At 49.6% G+C, this 22,244-nt stretch overlaps 1 protein-coding gene and 1 long non-coding RNA gene across 2 annotated transcripts; one reads left to right on the top strand and one right to left on the bottom strand.

Moving 5' to 3' along the window:
* Window positions 1-3,591: 3,591 nt before the first annotated feature.
* On the top strand, window positions 3,592-22,001 carry ASIC3 (acid sensing ion channel subunit 3). The gene is made up of 10 exons (XM_053466082.1): window positions 3,592-4,174; window positions 9,231-9,381; window positions 9,983-10,110; window positions 12,267-12,417; window positions 12,745-12,801; window positions 15,341-15,494; window positions 16,298-16,389; window positions 17,190-17,269; window positions 17,526-17,597; window positions 21,656-22,001. The coding sequence occupies exons 1-10, from the start codon at window positions 3,638-3,640 to the stop codon at window positions 21,758-21,760; spliced, it is 1,527 nt and encodes a 508-aa protein (XP_053322057.1). The 5' UTR covers window positions 3,592-3,637; the 3' UTR covers window positions 21,761-22,001.
* On the bottom strand, window positions 9,485-9,758 carry LOC128496452 (uncharacterized). The gene is made up of 3 exons (XR_008354235.1): window positions 9,704-9,758; window positions 9,628-9,666; window positions 9,485-9,550 (listed from the first exon to the last, which is right to left on the bottom strand). It is a non-coding gene; the product is annotated as an uncharacterized LOC128496452 (long non-coding RNA).
* Window positions 22,002-22,244: the final 243 nt, after the last annotated feature.

Genomic DNA, 22,244 nt, shown 5'->3' with positions numbered 1-22,244 from the left:
AGGAGGTGTGATAAGGGGGCTGTGTGTTACAGGAGGTGTGATAAGGGGGCTGTGTGTTATAGGAGGTGTGATAAGGGGGCTGTGTGTTATAGGAGGTGTGATAAGGGGGCTGTGTGTTACAGGAGGTGTGATAAGGGGGCTGTGTGTTATAGGAGGTGTGATAAGGGGGCTGTGTGTTACAGGAGGTGTGATAAGGGGGCTGTGTGTTACAGGAGGTGTGATAAGGAAGGGCTGCGAGGGTCTGGGATGCAGGCGCTCTCGGTAGCCTTTGTTCGTTTTTTGGTTCACTTTGTTCTTCAGCCGCAGTTATTAGATTTTATGAAATCGATCGTCTGGAGAAGGTAAACATCGGTGTCGTTATTGAGAGGTTTTCAGTGGTAAATGGACTTGTGGCTTTTAATGTTGCTCCGGATGAATTATCCGACCCCATCTCTTACATAATAATGTAAAGAATGAGAAGCTTCACCAAAGGTTCTGGCAAATAGGCCCCCCGGGACCCACCGGCAGACACTGCTGTGCTGGTATATTTATGTTTGGGAAACGGTTAGGCACTCGGCTTCGGGGCGCGCATTTCCTCTGCGGTTTAGGTGATTGTGCAAAAAATAAGTGGTTCAGGGAATCCACATTTTGCCCATCGGACTTTGGTATAATCGTCAAAATGGGGAGGAAGTGGGAAAAATAATCCTTGCTGGTTCTCCCGTCGTACCGGCATCACTTAAACCCATGCGACAGAGAACAACATTCACCATCAACTGGCCGAATCGCATCCACCAATCACATCCCACCAATAGACAAACAGCGCCTTTCACCATCCACTGCCAGAATCCCATCTACCAATCACATCCCACCAATAGACAAACAGCGCCTTTCACCATCCACTGCCAGAATCCCATCTACCAATCACGTTCCACCAGTAGACAAACAGTGCCTTTCACCATCCACTGCCAGAATCCCATCTACCAATCACGTTCCACCAACAGATAAGGACCTTCCACTGAATTAGACGCAGCACCCAAACCTGTTGAAATGCTGATCTGAGTGGATCTGCGGAGTAAGCGTAACCGGCCATGCGCACCGACAATTACCCGGAGTCCCCGTCAGCTCCTCAAACCGTCGGCTGGACCATTTGGCGGACGGGACGTCGTGTCTTCCCGACTAGCGCTGCTTAACAACTTTTAGAAATATCAGAGGTTATTTATACAAATAATGCGGTGCAAAGCTGGAAAATAGCTCTTATCACCATAGCAATTATTGAAATGGTCCAATGTGCAGGAACACCTAGTTGCCATGGTAATAACACTTTTTATATATAACCCCTGTAACAGCTGCAGAAATGCTCTATGTTTCTGCGTTTTTTTCACCCCAATCTCATAGAAAAACACAGACGGGTTGCCGTATTCCCGACGGGGCTGCCGAGTCCGGAATCAATCAAAAAAATGTCAACTACAGTCAGAAAGGAGGGAAACGTAACGGCCGGCGAGGTGGGCCGTCTGCCGAGAGGTCGGCTCCCCGGAGAGCATTGAGTTCTTTTTCAATCATCCTGACTGCGCTGAGTCAAATTCTCTAGAAATGCGGCTGAAAAACTCTCTCTTACACCTGGTCCATCGGTCTCTCTCTCTCTTACACCTGGTCCATCAGTCTCTCTCTCTCTTACACCTGGTCCATCGGTCTCTCTCTCTCTTACACCTGGTCCATCGGTCTCTCTCTCTCTTACACCTGGTCCATCAGTCTCTCTCTCTCTTACACCTGGTCCATCAGTCTCTCTCTCTCTTACACCTGGTCCATCAGTCTCTCTCTCTCTTACACCTGGTCCATCGGTCTCTCTCTCTTACACCTGGTCCATCAGTCTCTCTCTTACACCTGGTCCATCTCTCTCTCTCTCCTACACCTGGTCCATCAGTCTCTCTCTCTCTTACACCTGGTCCATCAGTCTCTCTCTCTCTTACACCTGGTCCATCAGTCTCTCTCTCTTACACCTGGTCCATCAGTCTCTCTCTCTCTTACACCTGGTCCATCGGTCTCTCTCTCTCTCACACCTGGTCCATCAATCTCTCTCTCTCTTACACCTGGTCCATCAGTCTCTCTCTCTCTTACACCTGGTCCATCAGTCTCTCTCTTACACCTGGTCCATCGGTCTCTCTCTCTCTTACACCTGGTCCATCAGTCTCTCTCTCTCTTACACCTGGTCCATCAGTCTCTCTCTCTCTTACACCTGGTCCATCGGTCTCTCTCTCTTACACCTGGTCCATCAGTCTCTCTCTTACACCTGGTCCATCTCTCTCTCTCTCTTACACCTGGTCCATCAGTCTCTCTCTCTCTTACACCTGGTCCATCAGTCTCTCTCTCTCTTACACCTGGTCCATCAGTCTCTCTCTCTTACACCTGGTCCATCAGTCTCTCTCTCTCTTACACCTGGTCCATCGGTCTCTCTCTCTCTCACACCTGGTCCATCAATCTCTCTCTCTCTTACACCTGGTCCATCAGTCTCTCTCTCTCTTACACCTGGTCCATCAGTCTCTCTCTTACACCTGGTCCATCAATCTCTCTCTCTCTTACACCTGGTCCATCTCTCTCTCTCTCTTACACCTGGTCCATCAGTCTCCCTCTCTTACACCTGGTCCATCAGTCTCTCTCTTACACCTGGTCCATCAGTCTCTCTCTTACACCTGGTCCATCGGTCTCTCTCTCTCTTACACCTGGTCCATCGGTCTCTCTCTCTCTTACACCTGGTCCATCAATCTCTCTCTCTCTTACACCTGGTCCATCGGTCTCTCTCTCTCATACACCTGGTCCATCAGTCTCTCTTACACCTGGTCCATCGGTCTCTCTCTCTCTTACACCTGGTCCATCGGTCTCTCTTACACCTGGTCCATCGGTCTCTCTCTTTCTTACACCTGGTCCACCAGTCCCTCTCTCTCTTACACCTTGTCCACCAGTCTCTCTCTCATACCTGGTCCACCAGTCTCTCTCTTATACCTGGTCCATCAGTCTCTCTCTTACACCTGGTCCACCAGTCTCTCTCTTATACCTGGTCCATCAGTCTGCCTCTAACCCTCTTTCTACCACTTCATATTTCTTTTACCCCTCTGTCTTCCAATGTTCCTCTCTTTCTCTCTCTCTCTCTCTCTCTGCTCACCTCCTCTCACTTCCCGTCTCCTGCTCGTTCTTTCAGTTTCTCTCTCACGCTTTATTTCTCTGTCTCTTTTCTTTATATTGCTATATTTTAATATGAGTATCGCCCTCTCTCCCGGCTCTCCTCTCCCTCCCCCTCGATCCCTCAGGACTTGGAGTATTTGGTTTCTGTGCGATCCATTACATTCTGCCCTCTGTACATCTCTAGTCTCTCTAATGGCATCACCCCCTCCTTCCCGCTCCACGACCGCAAAACTTCTCTAAACCATCCCACCAGACACTTGGGCGTCCCCACCATCCACCTGCACTCCTCTCCCTTCATAACGCTGCACCCAGTCTGCCGCAGTCACATCTCGCCAGCGCCTCCCGAGCGGACTTCACGAGATAGAGAGGACTTGCCACGAATCGGTAGCCTCTTCCCGGAATTCCGTCTCCGTTGGGCGCCTGCTGGTTCTGTTCCCAATATCCCTGGGTCTTCTTCAGGTTCTCCTCCAAGGTCGGTCCCATGGATATTCTTAAACCGCCGCAGGATGAGGAAGACGAAAGTCGCCCAAAAGCCTCGGACCTCACGGTGTTCGCCAGTAACTCTACGCTTCATGGAATTAGCCACGTCTTCCTGCCCGGCGGGGTGACCCCCAGACGGGTGTTTTGGGCATGTGCCTTCCTCATGTCCCTCGGCTTCTTTCTTTACCAAGTGGCCGATCGGATCATTTATTACACGGAGTACCACCACGTTACCACCTTGGATGAAATGGAGAGCAGCCTGATGCTCTTCCCGGCCGTCACCATGTGCAATTATAACAGTTTCCGCAAGTCTAACCTGACCCGGGAGGACATCTTCTGGGTGGGAAAACTGCTGGGGATCGACGGGGACTCCCCCGAGGTCATGGAAGCTTTAGGACTTCGAGAAACGCAACCGTTCTACCCTCGCCAGTCCTTCAGCATGCGCGACTTTTACGACCGGGCCGGTCACTCCATGGAAGAGATGATCCTTGAGTGTCGCTATAGGAATCGGGAGTGCGGGGCGGAGAATTTCACGGTGGTACGTCTGTCCTGGTATAATACATTGTGCGTGCGTGTGTGCGTGTGTGCGTGCGTGGCAGCCACGTGTGCTGCGAGGTGCGTCAGGCTCAGGGGTAGATGGGGTGAGAAGTGGGAGACGTTTGGAGGGAAATCAGGGGTAGAATCGTGTAAAATCCACTTAGCGTGGTGGAGAAGTCCGTGGAGGTGACTCTCGGGGTTACATTTTGGGCAGAGAGGTATATCTCACACACATATCTCACACACATATCTCGCACACATATCTCACACACATATCTCGCACACATATCTCACACACATATCTCGCACACATATCTCACACACATATCTCGCACACATATCTCACACACATACAGTATCTTGCACGTATATCTCACACACATATCTCACACACATATCTCGCACACATATCTCACACACATATCTCACACACATATCTCACACACATATCTCACACACATATCTCACACACATACAGTATCTCGCACGTATATCTCACACACATATCTCATACATAAATCTCACGTACATATCTCACACACATACAGTATCTCGCACGTATATCTCACACACATATCTCGCCCACATATCTCACACACATATCTCACACACATATCTCACACACATATCTCACACACATATCTCACACACATATCTCGCACTCATAGCTCACACACATACAGTATCTCGCACGCATATCTCACACACATATCTCACACACATAATCTCGCACGTATATCTCACACACATATCTCATACACAAATCTCACGCACATATCTCACACACATACAGTATCTCGCTCGTATATCTCACACACATATCTCGCACACATATCTCACACACATATCTCGCACTCATATGTTTCACACATATAGTATCTCGCATGTATATCTCGCACACACATCTGGCACACATGTCTTGCACACATATCTCGCACACATACCTTGCATGTATATCTCACACATGTATCTCTTACACGCATGTAACCTTCCTATTCATAGTAACAGAGTCATTTAGGCTGGAAAGATCCGTCAGGGAGAAGTTTTGGGGGGGGAGCTGCAGCTGCTGGCTGAAACGTCTGTGGGGTTTTCTGCATTCCTCTCAATGGGTTAAACGCGTGGACTGCGTCATATTCCGTGGATTGTAGAAACGTGGTCTCTGTCGCGTCGCTCGTATGTCGCGTAGCAAGCGGCCCTCGGGGTAACAGATGTGCAGAGCTCAGTAGGGTAATTCTCTCTGCAGGAGAAGCCGGGGGTGGGGGGGTTAAGGGGTTAAGGGGTTCCGGGACAGAGTGCGAAATCTCACCGAGAGGGGGACGTTTTAACCCTTCTGCTGACAAAAAGACTGAAATCCCGAAATGTGTACACTGTGAGGTGTGTTAGTTTGGGGTGAGTTACCCCCACCAGCTGATTGAATGCCCCCTCAGTGTCATTGGGGGTATTGGCCTATTAGGGAGAACGCAGAACCTGCCATCAGATCGCCCCCCGTCGGCCCCCGTCTAGTCGGTAAAGACTCAAACCTTAACTAGTAGTTGGTCTCGTCTTAGATTCAGCCGTATTTCTATCCCACGCATGTTTAATACCCTCACTGTATTACCCTCTACCACTTCTGCTGGGAGGCTGTTCCACTTATATACCACCCTCTTGTTCATTAGATCTGTAATCAGCCAACTATTGTTAGCGCACAGGGCAGTTGGAGGTCTCTGAGAACGATCCACCTGTATATGACATCACATTATAACCTACTGCTCTGTGACTGCAGGGAAACCTCTGACGGCAGCCGTGGGGAGGAATCAGTCAGACTGCTGCGCCTGCGCAGCTTAAAACATTTCACTCAAATCCATCCACTTTTATCTATACATTATACAGGGGCCGGTCACTGATTTATCTATACATTATACAGGGGGCCGGTCACTGATTTATCTATACATTATACAGGGGGCCGGTCACTGATTTATCTTTACATTATACAGGGGGCCGGTCACTGATTTATCTATACATTATACAGGGGCCGGTCACTGATTTATCTATACATTATACAGGGGCCGGTCACTGATTTATCTATACATTATACAGGGGCCGGTCACTGATTTATCTATACATTATACAGGGGCCGGTCACTGATTTATCTATACATTATACAGGGGGCCGGTCACTGATTTATCTATACATTATACAGGGGCCGGTCACTGATTTATCTATACATTATACAGGGGGGGGCCGGTCACTGATTTATCTATACATTATACAGGGGCCGGTCACTGATTTAACTATACATTATACAGGGGTCCGGTCACTGATTTATCTATACATTATACAGGGGGCCGGTCACTGATTTATCTATACATTATACAGGGGGCCGGTCGCTGATTTATCTATACATTATACAGGGGGGGCCGGTCACTGATTTATCTATACATTATACAGGGGGCCGGTCACTGATTTATCTATACATTATACAGGGGGCCGGCTCGCTGATTTATCTATACATTATACAGGGGCCGGTCACTGATTTATCTATACATTATACAGGGGCCGGTCACTGATTTATCTATACATTATACAGGGGACGGTCACTGATTTATCTATACATTATACAGGGCACCTCACTGATTTAGCTATACGTTATACGGGGCCGGCTTGCTAATTTATACATTATACAGGGGGGGCGGCATTTTAATACATGTATAATGTATAAATCAGCGAGCCGCCCAGGGCCGGCCCTACAATGGAGCCGACTGGGGCAATTGCCCCAGGCGGCACTTTAGAATGGGGTGACACTTTGCCGCCCCGAGTCTCCCTGCTCTGCCACGGTGCCGGTTTGTAATGCCGAGCGCCGGAAATTGACGTCACTTCCGGCGCTCTGCATTACAAGCCGGCACCGAGAACCGAACAGGGAGACTCGCCGCAGAGGAGAGAGGGGGGCGCCGAGCGGGTAAGCGAAAACCACTCGGTGCCCCTCTCTCTCTCTCCTCCGCTTCAAAAAAAAAAAAAAAAAAAAACGCTTGGGGCGGCAAAGTGCCACCCCATTCTAAAGTACCGCCTGGGGCAATTGCCCCAGTCGGCTCCATTGTAGGGCCGGCCCTGGGCGGCTCGCTGATTTATACATTATACATTTATACATTATACAACCCTTCGGCCGGCAGCCGGCTCGTTACCGGAGCGCAGAGAGACCACAGAGACCGCAGAGCGACTGCCAGCTCCAGCGAGACGCTCCGTACACGTCCCAAAACAAAGCCAGCGAGACGCCGCGGACCGGCAGAAGCGTCTCATGCAAATCGTCGGTACGGATGCCATGCAAAGCAGGCAGACGAAGGGACAGACATTTGCATTAACTCAGGCAAGTGACTGCCAGCGGGACCCGGCGGGCCGAGACGGCGGTGGTCGGGAATGACCTTCGTAGAGCGTCGGGCTGCAGACAGTAACTGTTCTAATTAGAATGAAGTCATTTATTAGGATATATCGCCGACATTTCCACCAAAAGATCTTCATCAGAGCCACACAGCGAAGGGTTACACTCAGGACCGAGCTGGCCATGTGGCGGCTCTGGCCCTGGATCTGCGCGGCTGCAGTTTTATACTGATGCTGGAGTGGCAGATCGAGTGAGTAAGGGAAGCCCACAAGCCGTTTGCCCCGGTTGCCAGTCCGGGTTGCGTTGGCGTGTTGGTTAAACGTTGGTAAGATGAGGATGATTTCTGTTATGTGAACATGCGCAGTAACCTCGTCAGACGTTGAGATACCGGGGCAGAAGAGACGTCAGAAGCTGAGATACTGGGGCAGAAGAGACGTCAGAAGCTGAGATACCGGGGCAGAAGAGACGTCAGAAGCTGAGATACTGGGGCAGAAGAGACGTCAGAAGCTGAGATACTGGGGCAGAAGAGACGTCAGATGTTGAGATACTGGGGCAGAAGAGATGTCAGAAGCTGAGATACTGGGGCAGAAGAGACGTCAGAAGCTGAGATACTGGGGCAGAAGAGACGTCAGATGTTGAGATACTGGGGCAGAAGAGGCGTCAGACGTTGAGATACTGGGGCAGAAGAGACGTCAGATGTTGAGATACTGGGGCAGAAGAGACGTCAGATGTTGAGATACTGGGGCAGAAGAGACGTCAGAAGCTGAGATACTGGGGCAGAAGAGACGTCAGAAGCTGAGATACTGGGGCAGAAGAGACGTCAGACGTTGAGATACTGGGGCAGAAGAGACGTCAGACGTTGAGATACTGGGGCAGAAGAGACGTCAGAAGCTGAGATACTGGGGCAGAAGAGACGTCAGACGTTGAGATACTGGGGCAGAAGAGATACGAGGTCTGGGGCTGTAACAAGACTCGTTTTGAGTGTAAAGACTGCGTTCCTGGTGCTGTTCTCTGGGGCGTTACTATTTATTGATTTGTATAGTGCCATCATATACCATAGCGCTATAGAATGGGAATATGACATCATAAAAGAGCCGCACAGGGCACTGGTTGGGCACCCCTACACTCCAGCACCATGCCAGCTTAATATTCTCGCACTGGGTTAATTTCACATTTTCTGCGCATGGACGATAACTCAGCAGAGGGTGCGTCTAAATGGAGCCGCAGTGGCTGCAGGACGCTTCCCCCCTGGTCTGGGTCCATTAATTGATTTCAGGTATAGGGTTTCAGCGATGTCCTTGTCCCCGCACATGATACCCCCACGAGACCACGATCAATAACCAGAACCTCCTGGAACCTCGGGGGTTAGGTTACCTTTATACCCGGGATTACGAGAAGCCATAATTAGATTCAGCCCCATGAGAGCCGCAAACTTCCTGCGAGAGGGACACGCGCTACCCTGCGCGGATTAACCCCTTCCCTGCCAGAGACACCGCAGTGATTAACCGCTTGTGGTTACATATTCATGCACCCAAACCCCTTTGGGACATAAACCACGCCACATCCTCCTGTCCAGTTCCAAGATATAAAAACGGTCTTAGTCCAGGTGGACACGCATAGATATTATTCTTTCTGATAAATATAGCGCCATCATACTCAGTGGTGGTGTATAATGGGGGATCTTGTCATGTTGTGTCTCTCCCAGGTGTACACGCGGTACGGTAAATGCTACACGTTTAATTCGGGCCAAGATGGCCAAGAGCTGCTCTATACATTGAAGGGAGGTACCGGCAATGGACTGGAGCTGATGTTGGACATCCAACAGGATGAGTACCTTCCAGTGTTTGGGGAAACAGGTAAGGGCCCCGCGCGCCTCCAGTGTTTGGGGAAACAGGTAAGGGCCCCGCGCGCCTCCAGTGTTTGGGGAAACAGGTAAGGGCCCTGCGCGCCTCCAGTGTTTGGGGAAACAGGTAAGGGCCCCGCGCGCCTCCAGTGTTTGGGGAAACAGGTAAGGGCCCTGCGCGCCTCCAGTGTTTGGGGAAACAGGTAAGGGCCCCATGTAACTTCCTGGGTTTGGGGAATCAAGTAGGGGCCCAGGGTACCTGCCCATGTTTGGGGAAACAGAAAAGGGCCCCGCGCACCTCCAGTGTTTGGGGAAACAGATAAGGGCTTGTCTACCTGTCTATGTTTGGGGAAACAGGTAAGGGCCGCATATACCTGCCTGGGTTGGGAGACAGGTAAGGGCCCTGTTTGGGGAGACAGGTAGGGATCCCATATTCATGTTTGGATAAAATCCACTTGTATCTTTGTTGGGTGAACGGGGTAGCATGTGAGGTGTTTTTTCCCCCCAAGGAGAAGGTCAGTTGACTTTGCCCATGGTGGGGTGATTGGGGGACTCAGTGCTGTCCCCTGGGCAGAGCTTTGGCCTCTAACCTCTCTCTTACGCTCCCTGGTCAGACGAGACCTCTCTAGAGGCTGGGGTGAAGGTTCAGATTCACAGTCAGGAGGAGCCTCCATTTATAGACCAGCTGGGGTTTGGAGTGGCCCCTGGGTTCCAGACATTTGTGTCCTGCCAGCAGCAGAAGGTATCCTTTGACATGGTGGGGGGGCCCTTCCAAGTGGTGGGCCTGGGGGGGGGTACAGCGCATGCATGGATACCAAGTTTCACTCATTTCATCCATATCACTCAGAACTATAACCCTCCTATTACTCCACAGAACTCCTCCTATTACTCCACAGAACTCCTCCTATTACTCTATAGAACCCCTCCCAATAACCAATCCTACTACTCCATATAACTAGGGCGACTACATGTCCTGGATCGCCCGGGACACTCACAATGTGTCTTTATGTCCCGGGTCCAGGGCATCCTCAATCCGACAATGTATTGTCAATGTAAGCTGTAGCCAGCACCAGGTATGAAACCCGCTGTGTGTGTGATTTGTGCGTGTGATGTGCGTGTGTGTGATTTATGTGTAGCGCGTGGTAATAGAGGGGTTAATTGCCTGAAACTGCTCATGTCTGGTAATAGAGAGGTAAATTCTCTGAGACTGCTTATGTCTGGTAATAGAGGGGTTAATTCTCTGAGACTGCTTATGTCTGGTAATAGAGGGGTTAATTCTCTGAGACTGCTCGTGTCTGTAATAGAGGGGTTAATTCTCTGAGACTGCTCGTGTCCGTAATACAGGGGTTAATTCTCTGAGACTGCTCGTGTCTGTAATACAGGGGTTAATTCTCTGAGACTGCTCGTGTCTGTAATAGAGGGGTTAATTCTCTCATCATCTGCTTGTGACTGTATGTTTATTATAGAAAGTAAACCCTCTTTGAATTCTGTGGTTTTACATATCAGGACTTAATAACAATCATCGGTTCCTTAGCATGTCTAAAAATAAAGTAAATACAACCTCAGATAAACAACAGCACAACATATTACACGTGTCATGATATATTTAACAAAAATAAAGTCAAAATGGAGAAGCCATGTGTTTAAAGCTAAGTACGGATGATCCTTATTAAGTCCTGATTTGTAAAACCATAGAATTCAAAAGAGGAATGGACTTCCTTTTTCACACCGCTGTAAATAAATCATGAAATCTGAAATCAGCGCGGTTCTCGAGGCTTCCTAATAATTGGATTATTATTGTTTTATACTCCGCAGCGATGTGATTGATATAATACGTGAATTAGTGTAAATATTTTTATATATATTATATACGCCTGTGTGTGTACCTCACCCGCGCCATACTGTGTCCCTGAATGCCAGAAACATTTAACCTATTACTCCGTATAACCCCTCCCATTACTTCCCATAACCCACGCAATTACTCCATATAACCCCTCCTCTTTCTCTGTATAACCCCTTCTATTACTCCCTATAACCCCGCCTATTACTCCTTATAACCCCCTATAACCCCTCCTATTACCCCCTATAACCCCTCCTATTACCCCCTATTACCTCTATGGGATGGTTTGTGATGGTTCTAGGGCTCTAATGACTGCATTTATCTCTCTTTGTCTCTGTCATGTTTTGTCTCCGTGTTTTTTAACCCATTCGTGTCCCTTTCCGTGTTGCACATGTTGCTCACACCGTATGCGTCCCGTGTGCCGTGTTGTATGTCCTGTGTCGTGTACGTGGCGTGTTCTCGTAGGTCAGACACCGTATGAAGCGGGGGTGAAGGTGCAGATACACAGCCAGGCAGAGCCTCCCTTCATACACGAGCTGGGATTCGGGGTGCCCCCTGGATTCCAGATGTTTGTGTCCACCCAGGAGCAGCGGGTAGGGCGCCGCCGCGGGGGGGCACGCGAGTTCGGCTGGCTTTGGGGGGACGCCAGGACCAGCAGACGGGTTATCTTATTTCTTCCTGCATTTCACAAAAAGGGGTGCATGCGATCAATGCAGCCAGATCTGCCCCTCAGCCCCCTCCTCTAGGGCAGGGTAAACGATGCAGCCAATCAGAAGAGGGGGAGGTGCATGCTGGGGAAGAGAGCAGGTTTTGTATCAAGTGGAACGGCCCCCTGGTGGGGGTCGGGGCTTGTAGCATTCGTGTGGATTGTATTTGCTGCTCCTGTGGGGGGTAAAGACATTGAGTGGGATCCGGTGAGATCTGCTGGGATCCTCCTGCATGAAGTATGGCGGATCTGGCGCCATCTCCCTCCGTCTCTCTCTCACTCCAGCTCCTTCTTCCATCTAACGTGTTCATTTTTTCCTTTCGATATTTTGTCCTTAACCCCTTCCTCCCAGCTGGTATATCTGCCCCCGCCGTGGGGCGACTGTAAAGCCACCCCTCTGGATTCTCCCTACTTCAAGACGTACAGTATAACAGCGTGCCGCATCGACTGCGAGACCCGCTACCTTCTGGAAAAGTGTGGCTGCCGCATGGTGCACATGCCAGGTGGGAGGGGGCGCCACGGAACGCAAGCCGTGGGTTTCGTGGCCCCTGGGGGTCACCCAGCGGGGGTTTGTTAGAAGGACAGGTGGAGGCTAAACACGGGATGGAGGCTTAAAGCGGAATTAGGGGTTTTCCCCTTTTTATATCCTGAGGTCACAGGGATGGGAAGTGACCTTTGACCCAACTGACCCCAGAAAGTGTAAATCCCTGCAGAGTTTTGGGTGCAAGAATTCCTGCTTTTATTGTGGCAGGACGGGGCAGACATGGCTTCAGGTTTGCTAAGGGCTCCGTAAATGTGGTATGTGATATTAACCCTTCCCTCTTCTGCAGGTGATGCCCCTATCTGCAGTCCAGACCAATATGCCGAGTGTGCGGATGATGCTCTGGGTGAGAAATATCTTGATGTACTGGTGCCAGTGACATCATCACGCTGACATCACCACCTTGACACCTCCCTCATTTGTTTTTGCTGGTCCCCCCGACTTAGCAATGCACGGAGATCACTATATATTCCTACATCTCTGGAATGTATTTTTATTCACCTATAGAGATCTAAATCAGCCCCAGGAATCCTATTTAAAGGGACAGGAAGGGGCCACAAGCAGAGTCAGGGGGGCCATCATGCAAAGCAAGTGTCACAAACCCACAAAGATGCATGAAAGTTATCCTCCATATTAAAATGATAAAGAGGTTTTGTACCGCGTTAGCCGTTGAGAAAAGTATAGTTAACGCCATAGCATTTATTGGCTAACTGAGAGTTTAATTGCGAGCTTTCGAGACCAAGTTGTCTGGTATCTCAGAAGGTTTTCTCTGGGGATATCGATGGCGTTCTGTATTTGGGAGTCTGGGATTTTTATTCCGTACCCATGGTTGATGAATTCCTCCCTGAGATTCTGGAGGTGTTTATCTCTGTCCATAGGGGCCGAACAGATGCGGTTACATCGAATAGCTTGACTGTATATGATATATACATATACTGTATACGATTGAGTTCTTGGTATGCCTGGGATGGAAGCTGTTGTGTTTCAGATAGGTTGGTCTATCTGTTGGTTTGCGGTATCCCCAGACAAAACCTTCTGAGATAGCAGCAGCCACAAAAAAGAGATCGAGTACCATTAGTGGTCACCTATAATCCACAAAGCCCTGCGCAAGATCGCAAAGGAACTACAAGAAATCTTGCACACTGATGAAAGACTTCGGACGATATTCCCACATCCCCCGCTGCTCTCATTCAAACAGCCTCCCGATCTCAGACAATGGATAGTGAGGAGCGCCCTTCACAGGCGAACAGCAAATGGTGCCTCTCCCTGCCAACAAAAGAGATGCGAGTGCTGTGCACACATCCTTCCCACAGATGAAATACAGATACCCGGCTCACACTTACACCACAAAACCAATGGCTGCTTTACGTGCAAATCATCTAACGTGGTGCACCTCATCATGTGTGCTAGATGCCCAACAGCGATGTACGGGGGGGAAACAGGCCGAGCGTTACACAAACGGTTTCATTCCCACAGACAGACCATCAGAGACAGACAGAGACACCTGCATTTCTGTCAGCCTGGACTCAGCATTCAGGACGCGACGCTGTCAGTATTAATGGGACCGTTCCGCACCCAGAGGGAGAGAAAAATGCGGGGGATCAAACTAATCTACCGGTTTAATACCCGACTCACCGGCCTCAACAGAGACAGAGAATTCATCTCCCATTATAACATTACAAACCACTACAGACCACTACAAACCATTACAGACCACTACAGACCATTACAGACCACTACAGACCATTACAGACCACTACAGACCATTACAAACCATTACAATCCATTACAAACCATTAATCCTCTCACAATTCCAATTAACTACAAACAACTTACTCCTGGGAACATTTAACCCCTTCATGGATCTGGCATATGTCTAATGGTTTTATGGCCCCTCTAACCAGGGAGTAAACTGGCCAAGGATGCTCTGACTGAACCGGATCTGTCCATTGGATCTCTGCCAGTCCGGCTAATTTACTGCTGAGCCCATCCCCCGACACCTCTGTGTTTATCTAAAGTTTTTGTGCTTTTGTATTTAGAAAAGTCTGTGTCAGCTTCATTAATGCCGGAGGAAGGGACCGGACAACTTGGTCTCGAAAGCTCGCAATTAAACTATACTTTTCTCCTGAAAGTTATCCGACACCCAGCAGACAAGGCAGAAGAAACAGACCTCTTTACATCTGTCATGGAAGCTGCTTCTATCCGTGTGCATAACACACATACATGCATACACACACTCATACATACACACACTCATTCAGACACTCATACATACACACACATATACACTCATACATACACACACATGCATACACACACAATACACACGCACACATACACACCATACCTCCCAATACAATTGCTCTTTACAATGCCGCACTTGCATCGCCACTTAAAACACGCGACATTTTTGTCAGCACAGTCATGCATAATAATAACACATCGAATTCACATGAGGCTCAGCCAGACATACTGCTTCCATGATGCTGGCTGAGCATCATGGGAAGTGCAGTTAACAGTAGATGTTAGCTGTGAATTACAATTCCCATGATGCTCAGACAGCCAGGTGTCCACATGACTAGGCATCGTGGGAGTTTAAATTCCCAACTAACACCTGTCATATCATCCGCTGTTAACTACAGTTCACATGAGGCTCAGCCAGACATACTGCTTCCATGATGCTGGCTGAGCATCATGGGAAGTGCAGTCAACAGTAAAGCTGCAGATGCTAGCTGTGAACTACAATTCCTATGATTCTCAGCCAGCCAGGTGTCCACCATAATGCTGCCTGAGTATCATTGGAAGAGTAGTCCACAGCAGCAGAGGTTTTTTAAGAAAAGGAGGGAGCAGCCACACCATAACACCCCTTACCCCGTGTGCCGCAGATTTCCTGGTGGAGAAGGATAACTCGTTCTGCGTGTGCGAGACCCCGTGCAGCACCGTGCGATACGGCAAAGAGCTGTCCATGGTCCGCATCCCGAGCAAAGCCTCGGCCCGGTACCTGGCCCGGAAATACAACAAGACCGAAGACTACATCGCGTGAGCAAAGTATACCCCTAGGACAGGGAACACCGCTAGGACGGGGCACAGGGAGCAGATTTACTGGGGGATGGGTGAGGAAAGGCCCGGTAACAGGACGCCAGTCATACTGGGTTATACTGGACTGGTCAGACTGGGTTATACTGGACTGGTCAGACTGGACCGGGCTGCGCACCGTGACTTCTCTAATGGTACCAGATCTCAGTCTGGACTAGGATGGACTGGGTTATACTGGAGCAGACTGGGATATACACTGGGTTATAGACTGGCCTGTACCGGGTTGGACCGTGTTATACTGGAGCAGACTGGCTTGTACCGGGTTGGACTGGGTTATACTGGAGCAGACTGGGATATACACTGGGTTATAGACTGGCCTGTACCGGGTTGGACCGTGTTATACTGGAGCAGACTGGCTTGTACCGGGTTGGACTGGGTTATACTGGAGCAGACTGGGATATACACTGGGTTATAGACTGGCCTGTACTGGGTTGGACTGGGTTATACTGGAGCAGACTGGGATATACACTGGGTTATAGACTGGCCTGTACTGGGTTGGACTGGGTTATACTGGAACAGACTGGGATATACACTGGGTTATAGACTGGCCTGTACTGGGTTGGACTGGGTTATACTGGAGCAGACTGGGATATACACTGGGTTATAGACTGGCCTGTACTGGGTTGGACTGGGTTATACTGGAGCAGACTGGGATATACACTGGGTTATAGACTGGCCTGTACTGGTTGGACCGGGTTATACTGGTTAGACTGGGTGGCATTAGCTCATAGTCTGTTCTCTTGCAGAGAAAACGTTTTGGTTCTGGACATCTTTTTCGAAGCCTTAAATTATGAGACAATAGAGCAGAAGAGAGCGTACGAGGTGGCTGGATTACTGGGTAGGTGGGAGAGATCCTCCATATGTGTGAGAGACCCCTGGAATTGCAGCACTGAGTGCTGGGTGTGAGAGACCCTGACATGGCAGAGAGTGCTTGGTTTGAGAGAACCCTGACATGGAAGAGAGTGCTGGGTGTGAGAGACCCCTGACATGGCAGAGAGTGCTGGGTGTGAGAGACCCCTGACATGGCAAAGAGTGCTGGGTGTGAGAGACCCCTGACATGGAAGAGAGTGCTGGGTGTGAGAGACCCCTGACATGGCAAAGAGTGCTGGGTGTGAGAGACCCCTGACATGGCAAAGAGTGCTGGGTGTGAGAGACCCCTGACATGGAAGAGAGTGCTGGGTGTGAGAGACCCCTGACATGGCAAAGAGTGCTGGGTGTGAGAGACCCCTGACATGGCAAAGAGTGCTGGGTGTGAGAGACCCCTGACATGGCACAGAGTGCTGGGTGTGAGAAACCCCTGACATGGCAGAGAGTGCTGGGTGTGAGAGACCCCTGACATGGCAAAGAGTGCTGGGTGTGAGAGACCTCTGACATGGCAAAGAGTGCTGGGTGTGAGAGACCCCTGACATGGCAAAGAGTGCTGGGTGTGAGAGACCCCTGACATGGAAGAGAGTGCTGGGTGTGAGAGACCCCTGACATGGCAAAGAGAGCTGGGTGTGAGAGACCCCTGACATGGCAAAGAGAGCTGGGTGTGAGAGACCCCTGACATGGCACAGAGTGCTGGGTGTGAGAGACCCCTGACATTGTCTATTAAATCCCCATCACGGTCCCTGGCCGATCTCTCTCTTCGTCTTTCAGGAGACATCGGGGGTCAGATGGGTCTGTTCATCGGGGCCAGCATCCTCACCATCCTGGAGATCTTTGACTATTTGTATGAGGTGAGAAGCTTTTCCCAAATATTTCACCCCTTAACCTGCCCTCACTGATAGACACATAAACCCTACCTGATGGTAAATGCATGGCGCCTCCGCCACACAGAGGTGGGCCTGGCCCTGGTGCTACCTGCGCATGGTGTGAACAGAATATGATAGTGACCGTGAGAGAGACCCCCTCCGGCGATCGCACAGCACCGAGCCGCGTCCTCCAAGCTTTCTACTCTTTTTTATTTGGTGTAAAATGAGATCTTTTCTCCAGGTTTTCCGGGATAAAGTCATCAGATATTTCCAAAACCGGAAGAAGCCTCCAAGGACAGAGATCAACAGCATGGTAACTACTGACCACGGGGGCAGAGAGAGGGGCAGTTAGCACTTAGACTGTCCACACGTAACCTTGTTGTCGGTGGGTGTCGGTGGGTGGGTGTCTTGTTGTCGGTGGGTGTCGGGTTAGCGTCACCTGTGGCTATTACCCCCGTCACCTGTGACAGCCCCCTTTCCCGTTTAGTTGAGCCTCGGGGTTCTCAGCTTGTGATTTTGCTATCTGCCACACGCAGGGCAGTTGGGGTTTCTATAGCAGAGCCTGTAGGTAGCCAACGGCCAGTCCAAAGGAATAACGAGTCCATGATAGTCCTGGGACTACAGACGATGTACTCAAAGACAGGTGAAGTGACGGTGCCGGAGGATCCAGAGCCGTGCAGAGGATCTCACCCTGAGATCAGCTAAAGCGGCTCCTCGGACAGGCACCGGCGCTGGGGCTGTTGAATGGGAAAAGGTGGCTGAGATGGGGATGAGAAGCACAAGAGAAGGAGGATGAAGACTCGAAAACATCAGAGATCTTCGTACACAAAGGTTTTCATGAACCTGTAATCGCAATATCTCGCCCTTTGATATATAACGCGAAACGCGTAGGACTGGGAGAAAGGATTTGCCCCAAAGGGCAGAATACACAGAGCTGCTGTTAACCTTTTGCAGGTGGACCAAATAATGAGTGGAGGACCCCAAGGGTCTGGTCCCAGTCCAGTCCTTTTTAATTTATTTATAAGCGGCCCGGAGCCGGACCCCGGAATCAACGACACGAAATGGACGACAAAACAGGAGATTCAACGTAGAAGAATGTAATATTACGCATTTGGGAAGAAAAGCCAGCATGATCATTATACATTGGGCGGCTGCATATTGAGGAAGCCGGGAAAAGAAAAAATGTCGGTGCGCTAAGCTAGTCTCAGGCTCAAATAATACAAATGTATAATATGAGGCCTACCAAAGCCTTAGAGTTTGGTAGGCCTCATATTACACATTTGTATTATTTGAGCCTGTGACTAGCTTAGCGCACCGACATTTTTTCTTTTCCCTGTTTGCACATATTTGAGGTTGTTGGCTCCTCATCAGTCTGGTTGCAGCTTGCTGTCCAGGGGTTAATAGGGAGGAGGTTTAATTGCACCTCCCCAACACATTAATAAGGTTTTGGTAGCCGTATAAACTGCTTTGTGTGCCCACTATGTAGGAGGTGAGAGTCGGTTCTCACCCTATTGAGAGTGTGCCTTGACGTGGCGGGTGAGCTTAATTATGCTTTGGCCAATTCATATAACCAAAACCTCTCATTTATATTATGTTTATATATTTGTTGCCAACTTTATTAGGGTGAGAAGCGCAGACAGTATTTTGTTTTTTTTGTATATATTGAGGAAGCCCCCAATGGAGAAAGATCTGGGGGTACTTTGTCATAGTGCACAAAAGCAAGCAAGTGGTTATAGTGTATTAAAATCTCTGATGTCATAGGTAACGGGTCGGGTATGCGGTACAACGTTGGGGACCGGTTCATAAAAATCACTGATAAAGTATATTCATATATATACAATATTCAATATAGAGACCTCCATGGGGGTCTTTTCACTCATAGAACTTCACGGGTGGGGGTATTCGGTCAGAGAAAAGAGATTTTCTTTACAGCAAAGGAAAGGGTTTTTTTAAGATGTGGAATGCGTTGCCCAGCGAGGCGCTTTTGCTGGATTCACTGGATTCCTTGCTAGCGGACGCAGGCGTCAGGACAGCGCAGGAAGAACGCGACTGCTTTTACTGGGAATTCCTGGAGCTTTTGGAACAGTAATGGTTACATTTCTCATTTTCTTCTGGATTTTATGTCTTTTTTACAGCCTGAGTAAAAAAATAACAAGTAGCCGTTCACAAAAAAAGACATCTTTACAAAGAATGCTCTAAGTCTCTGATCAGGCATGGAGGGCAGCAACAAATCTTCTCACAAAGCACCTGATTGGCCCTGAGTGACTGAAAACTTTAACATCAGGACACTTGGGTAGGATAGATTGGAGGAATCGAGGGGGCGTACGTGACATTGGGAGGGGACGAGGAGTCATTAAAACAGAGCGTAGGTTCAGTAGGTTCAGGATAACTGAGGGTTAGAGGATCGAAGTAATGAGAAGGAGGTCGGCGTTAGGTGGTCGATACGGTGGGATGAGGGGACTTGGTCTGTAGAGGGAGCAGCCAGATCAGAAAAGGCAGAAGAAGCTGCAGCTCGGACAGCAGCCAAGGCAGGTATATCAGCCTTCACTTCACTCTCACTGGCTAGGCATAAGAAGATGGACCAATCAGAAGGGACAACCTTCGTCTGATTGGTCCCTTGAAGGCTGACGTAGAGTTCCAAAGTGATCCAATCGCTGCTATTCTTGATAGATGACAGCATCAGAAGGCACCAGTAAATATGTGACGGAACAAAAGCCCCACTATATGAGCGAGAATGAGTGGCTATTAATACCTATAATCCTCCCTATTACCCCTCCTATTACTCTCTTTAACCCCTCCTATTACCCCTCCCGATAACCTATTACTCTATATAATCACTCCTATTACTCGATATAACCCCGCCCATTACTCTATATAACCCCTCCCTGTAACGCCCCTGGTCTCTCTCCGACCCCCATAATTTCACCCTCTCTTGTCTCTGTCTTTCAGGAAAGTCCAGATGTCCCGTCCAGTCCTGTCCTGGGGCCCATTCATAACCCCAGGTAGTTAATCAGTTGAGGCATAGTCTGGGGGTAGACAGAGTGGGAGATAAAGTGTTAACTGCCCTGGGAGCAGCAGTTGGGGGGTCCATCTGTGGCCTCTGTAGGACACATCATTCCTAACCTTTACATACAAAGGTGGGAGGTTGAGAGTCCAGATACACCAAAGCCTCCTGTGTAACTAAATAACACAAACTATACGCACAATGCAAGGGATCAAGAAATCGCGACCCGGCTGGTGCCCAGGATCTAGGAATCAGGACTGTATTACTGCATGGATCTAGAAATCAGGATCTGTCTGGAACAGGAGATCTAGAAATCAGAACCCAGATGAAGTAGAGGATCAAGAAATATGGATCCAGCTGGAGCGTGGATCTAGAAAACAGGACTTGGCTGATCCACGGGAAGTAGAAATCAGGACCCCAATGGTGCAAGAAATCTAGAGGTCAAGGCCAAGTTGGAGCAGGGCTCTAAAAACCAGGACCCGGCTGGAGCAAGGGATCTAGAAACTAGGACCCACCTAGTGCTCGAGATCTAGCATTGAGGGCCTGGCTGGAGCAGGGGATCGAAGAACACCCAGCTTTAGCAGATCTAGAAATCAGGACCCTGACTGGTCTACAGGATGTGGAAATCAAAACCCTGCTGGGGCAGAAGATGTACCAATCAGGACCCTGCTGGGGCAGAAGATGTACCAATCAGGACCCTGCTGGGGCAGAAGATGTACCAATCAGGACCCTGCTGGTGCGTGTGATCCAGAAATCAAGCTGGAGCAGAAGATGTAGAAATCAGGACCTGGCTGTAGAAACTTTTTTGCAGGACTCTGGTGTCTTTCAGACTCCCACCTATAAATTCAAATCCTGACTCCATTCGCTCTCCATCTTCATACCGCCCAACATTGTTTTAAGGCAGGACCGGCAATTTAAATTGGCTCTGGCACTTTAAGGCCAGGGGCCAATAAACCAGAACCATGCGGTCAAGTGCTGCTCTTCAGACCCTAAAAGTAAGTGAATGTTGTTGTTGGAAGAAGAAGAATAATGGGTTCTTTTTACCCCGTTTAATTTATAGCCATTTCCTGTTTCTCTGTACACATTATAGGGGCTTTTAGGGCTCTAGAAACCTGTGTCCATCCAACCCGTGGCTGTCTATTTGACCTCATGCCCTCAATTCCTGTCCCCTCTCTTTTCTGCCTGTTCACCATTCCCTCACTTCCTGTCCCCTTTCTTTTCTGCCTGGTGACTATTCCCTCACTTCCTGTCCCATCTCTTTTCTGCCTGGTGACCATCCTCACTTCCCCCTTGTTCCCCACTTCCTGTCCCTCACGTCCTTTTTAACGTTTTACCAGTTCTGCTGATTTCCTGTCTCTTTGGTCCAGGTCCCATGTCACCCTCTGCACGGGGGGCCACACCACACTGGATTCCCACCGCACGTGCTACCTCGTCACCAGGTTGTAGGATCAATTCGCGAGTTCGCCTGCTGAGGCCATGAAAAATTGGGGGGAAAAAACCTTCTCCCAGACAAGAGACGGGACTCGTTCTCCATGCTGATCCTAGGATGGAGGATTCTAGGAAAATCCTGTGCCCACCCATCTGCCCAGAGAGCCAATCAGAAGACGAAGATCTTCTCCTCAACCTATCACTGGGGCCCCTTTATGTTAATTCGCACACGCGTGTGTATGTGGGCATCCGCAGAAATACGTTTACATCTGTGGTTTGCCGGCCAGTCCAGGGCCTTATATTTAGGAGCCATACCCCCCCCCCAATGCAGGAGGTGCCCAAATAGGTGGGACTAGGGCGTGGTTAGAGGCGGGCCAGGGTGTGGTTAGAGGCGCGGTGTAACTACTCTCTGGCCTCTCCGCCACGACCAGCTTCCATGCGTGTCCACGTGGAATCACAACCTCTGTCCATCTCACATCATGGCGGGCAAGTCAGGAGATCAAAGAACCGAGGCACAGTACTTGAAAC

This window comes from Spea bombifrons, chromosome 5 (genome assembly GCF_027358695.1).
Source record: "Spea bombifrons isolate aSpeBom1 chromosome 5, aSpeBom1.2.pri, whole genome shotgun sequence".
NCBI classification, from domain to species: Eukaryota; Metazoa; Chordata; class Amphibia; order Anura; family Pelobatidae; genus Spea; species Spea bombifrons.
Note: the sequence above shows the minus strand (reverse complement) of the source record. Positions and strands in the feature narration are given on the sequence as shown.

Bases quoted from the DNA above. Each gene is read 5' to 3' on its own strand.
- ASIC3 (XM_053466082.1), top strand. From the start codon at position 3,638: ATGGATATTCTTAAACCGCCGCAGGATGAGGAAGACGAAAGTCGCCCA. The intron at 15,495-16,297 runs GTGAGCAAAGTA...GTTCTCTTGCAG, and splicing joins AAGACCGAAGACTACATCGC to AGAAAACGTTTTGGTTCTGG. The intron at 16,390-17,189 runs GTAGGTGGGAGA...TTCGTCTTTCAG, and splicing joins CGAGGTGGCTGGATTACTGG to GAGACATCGGGGGTCAGATG.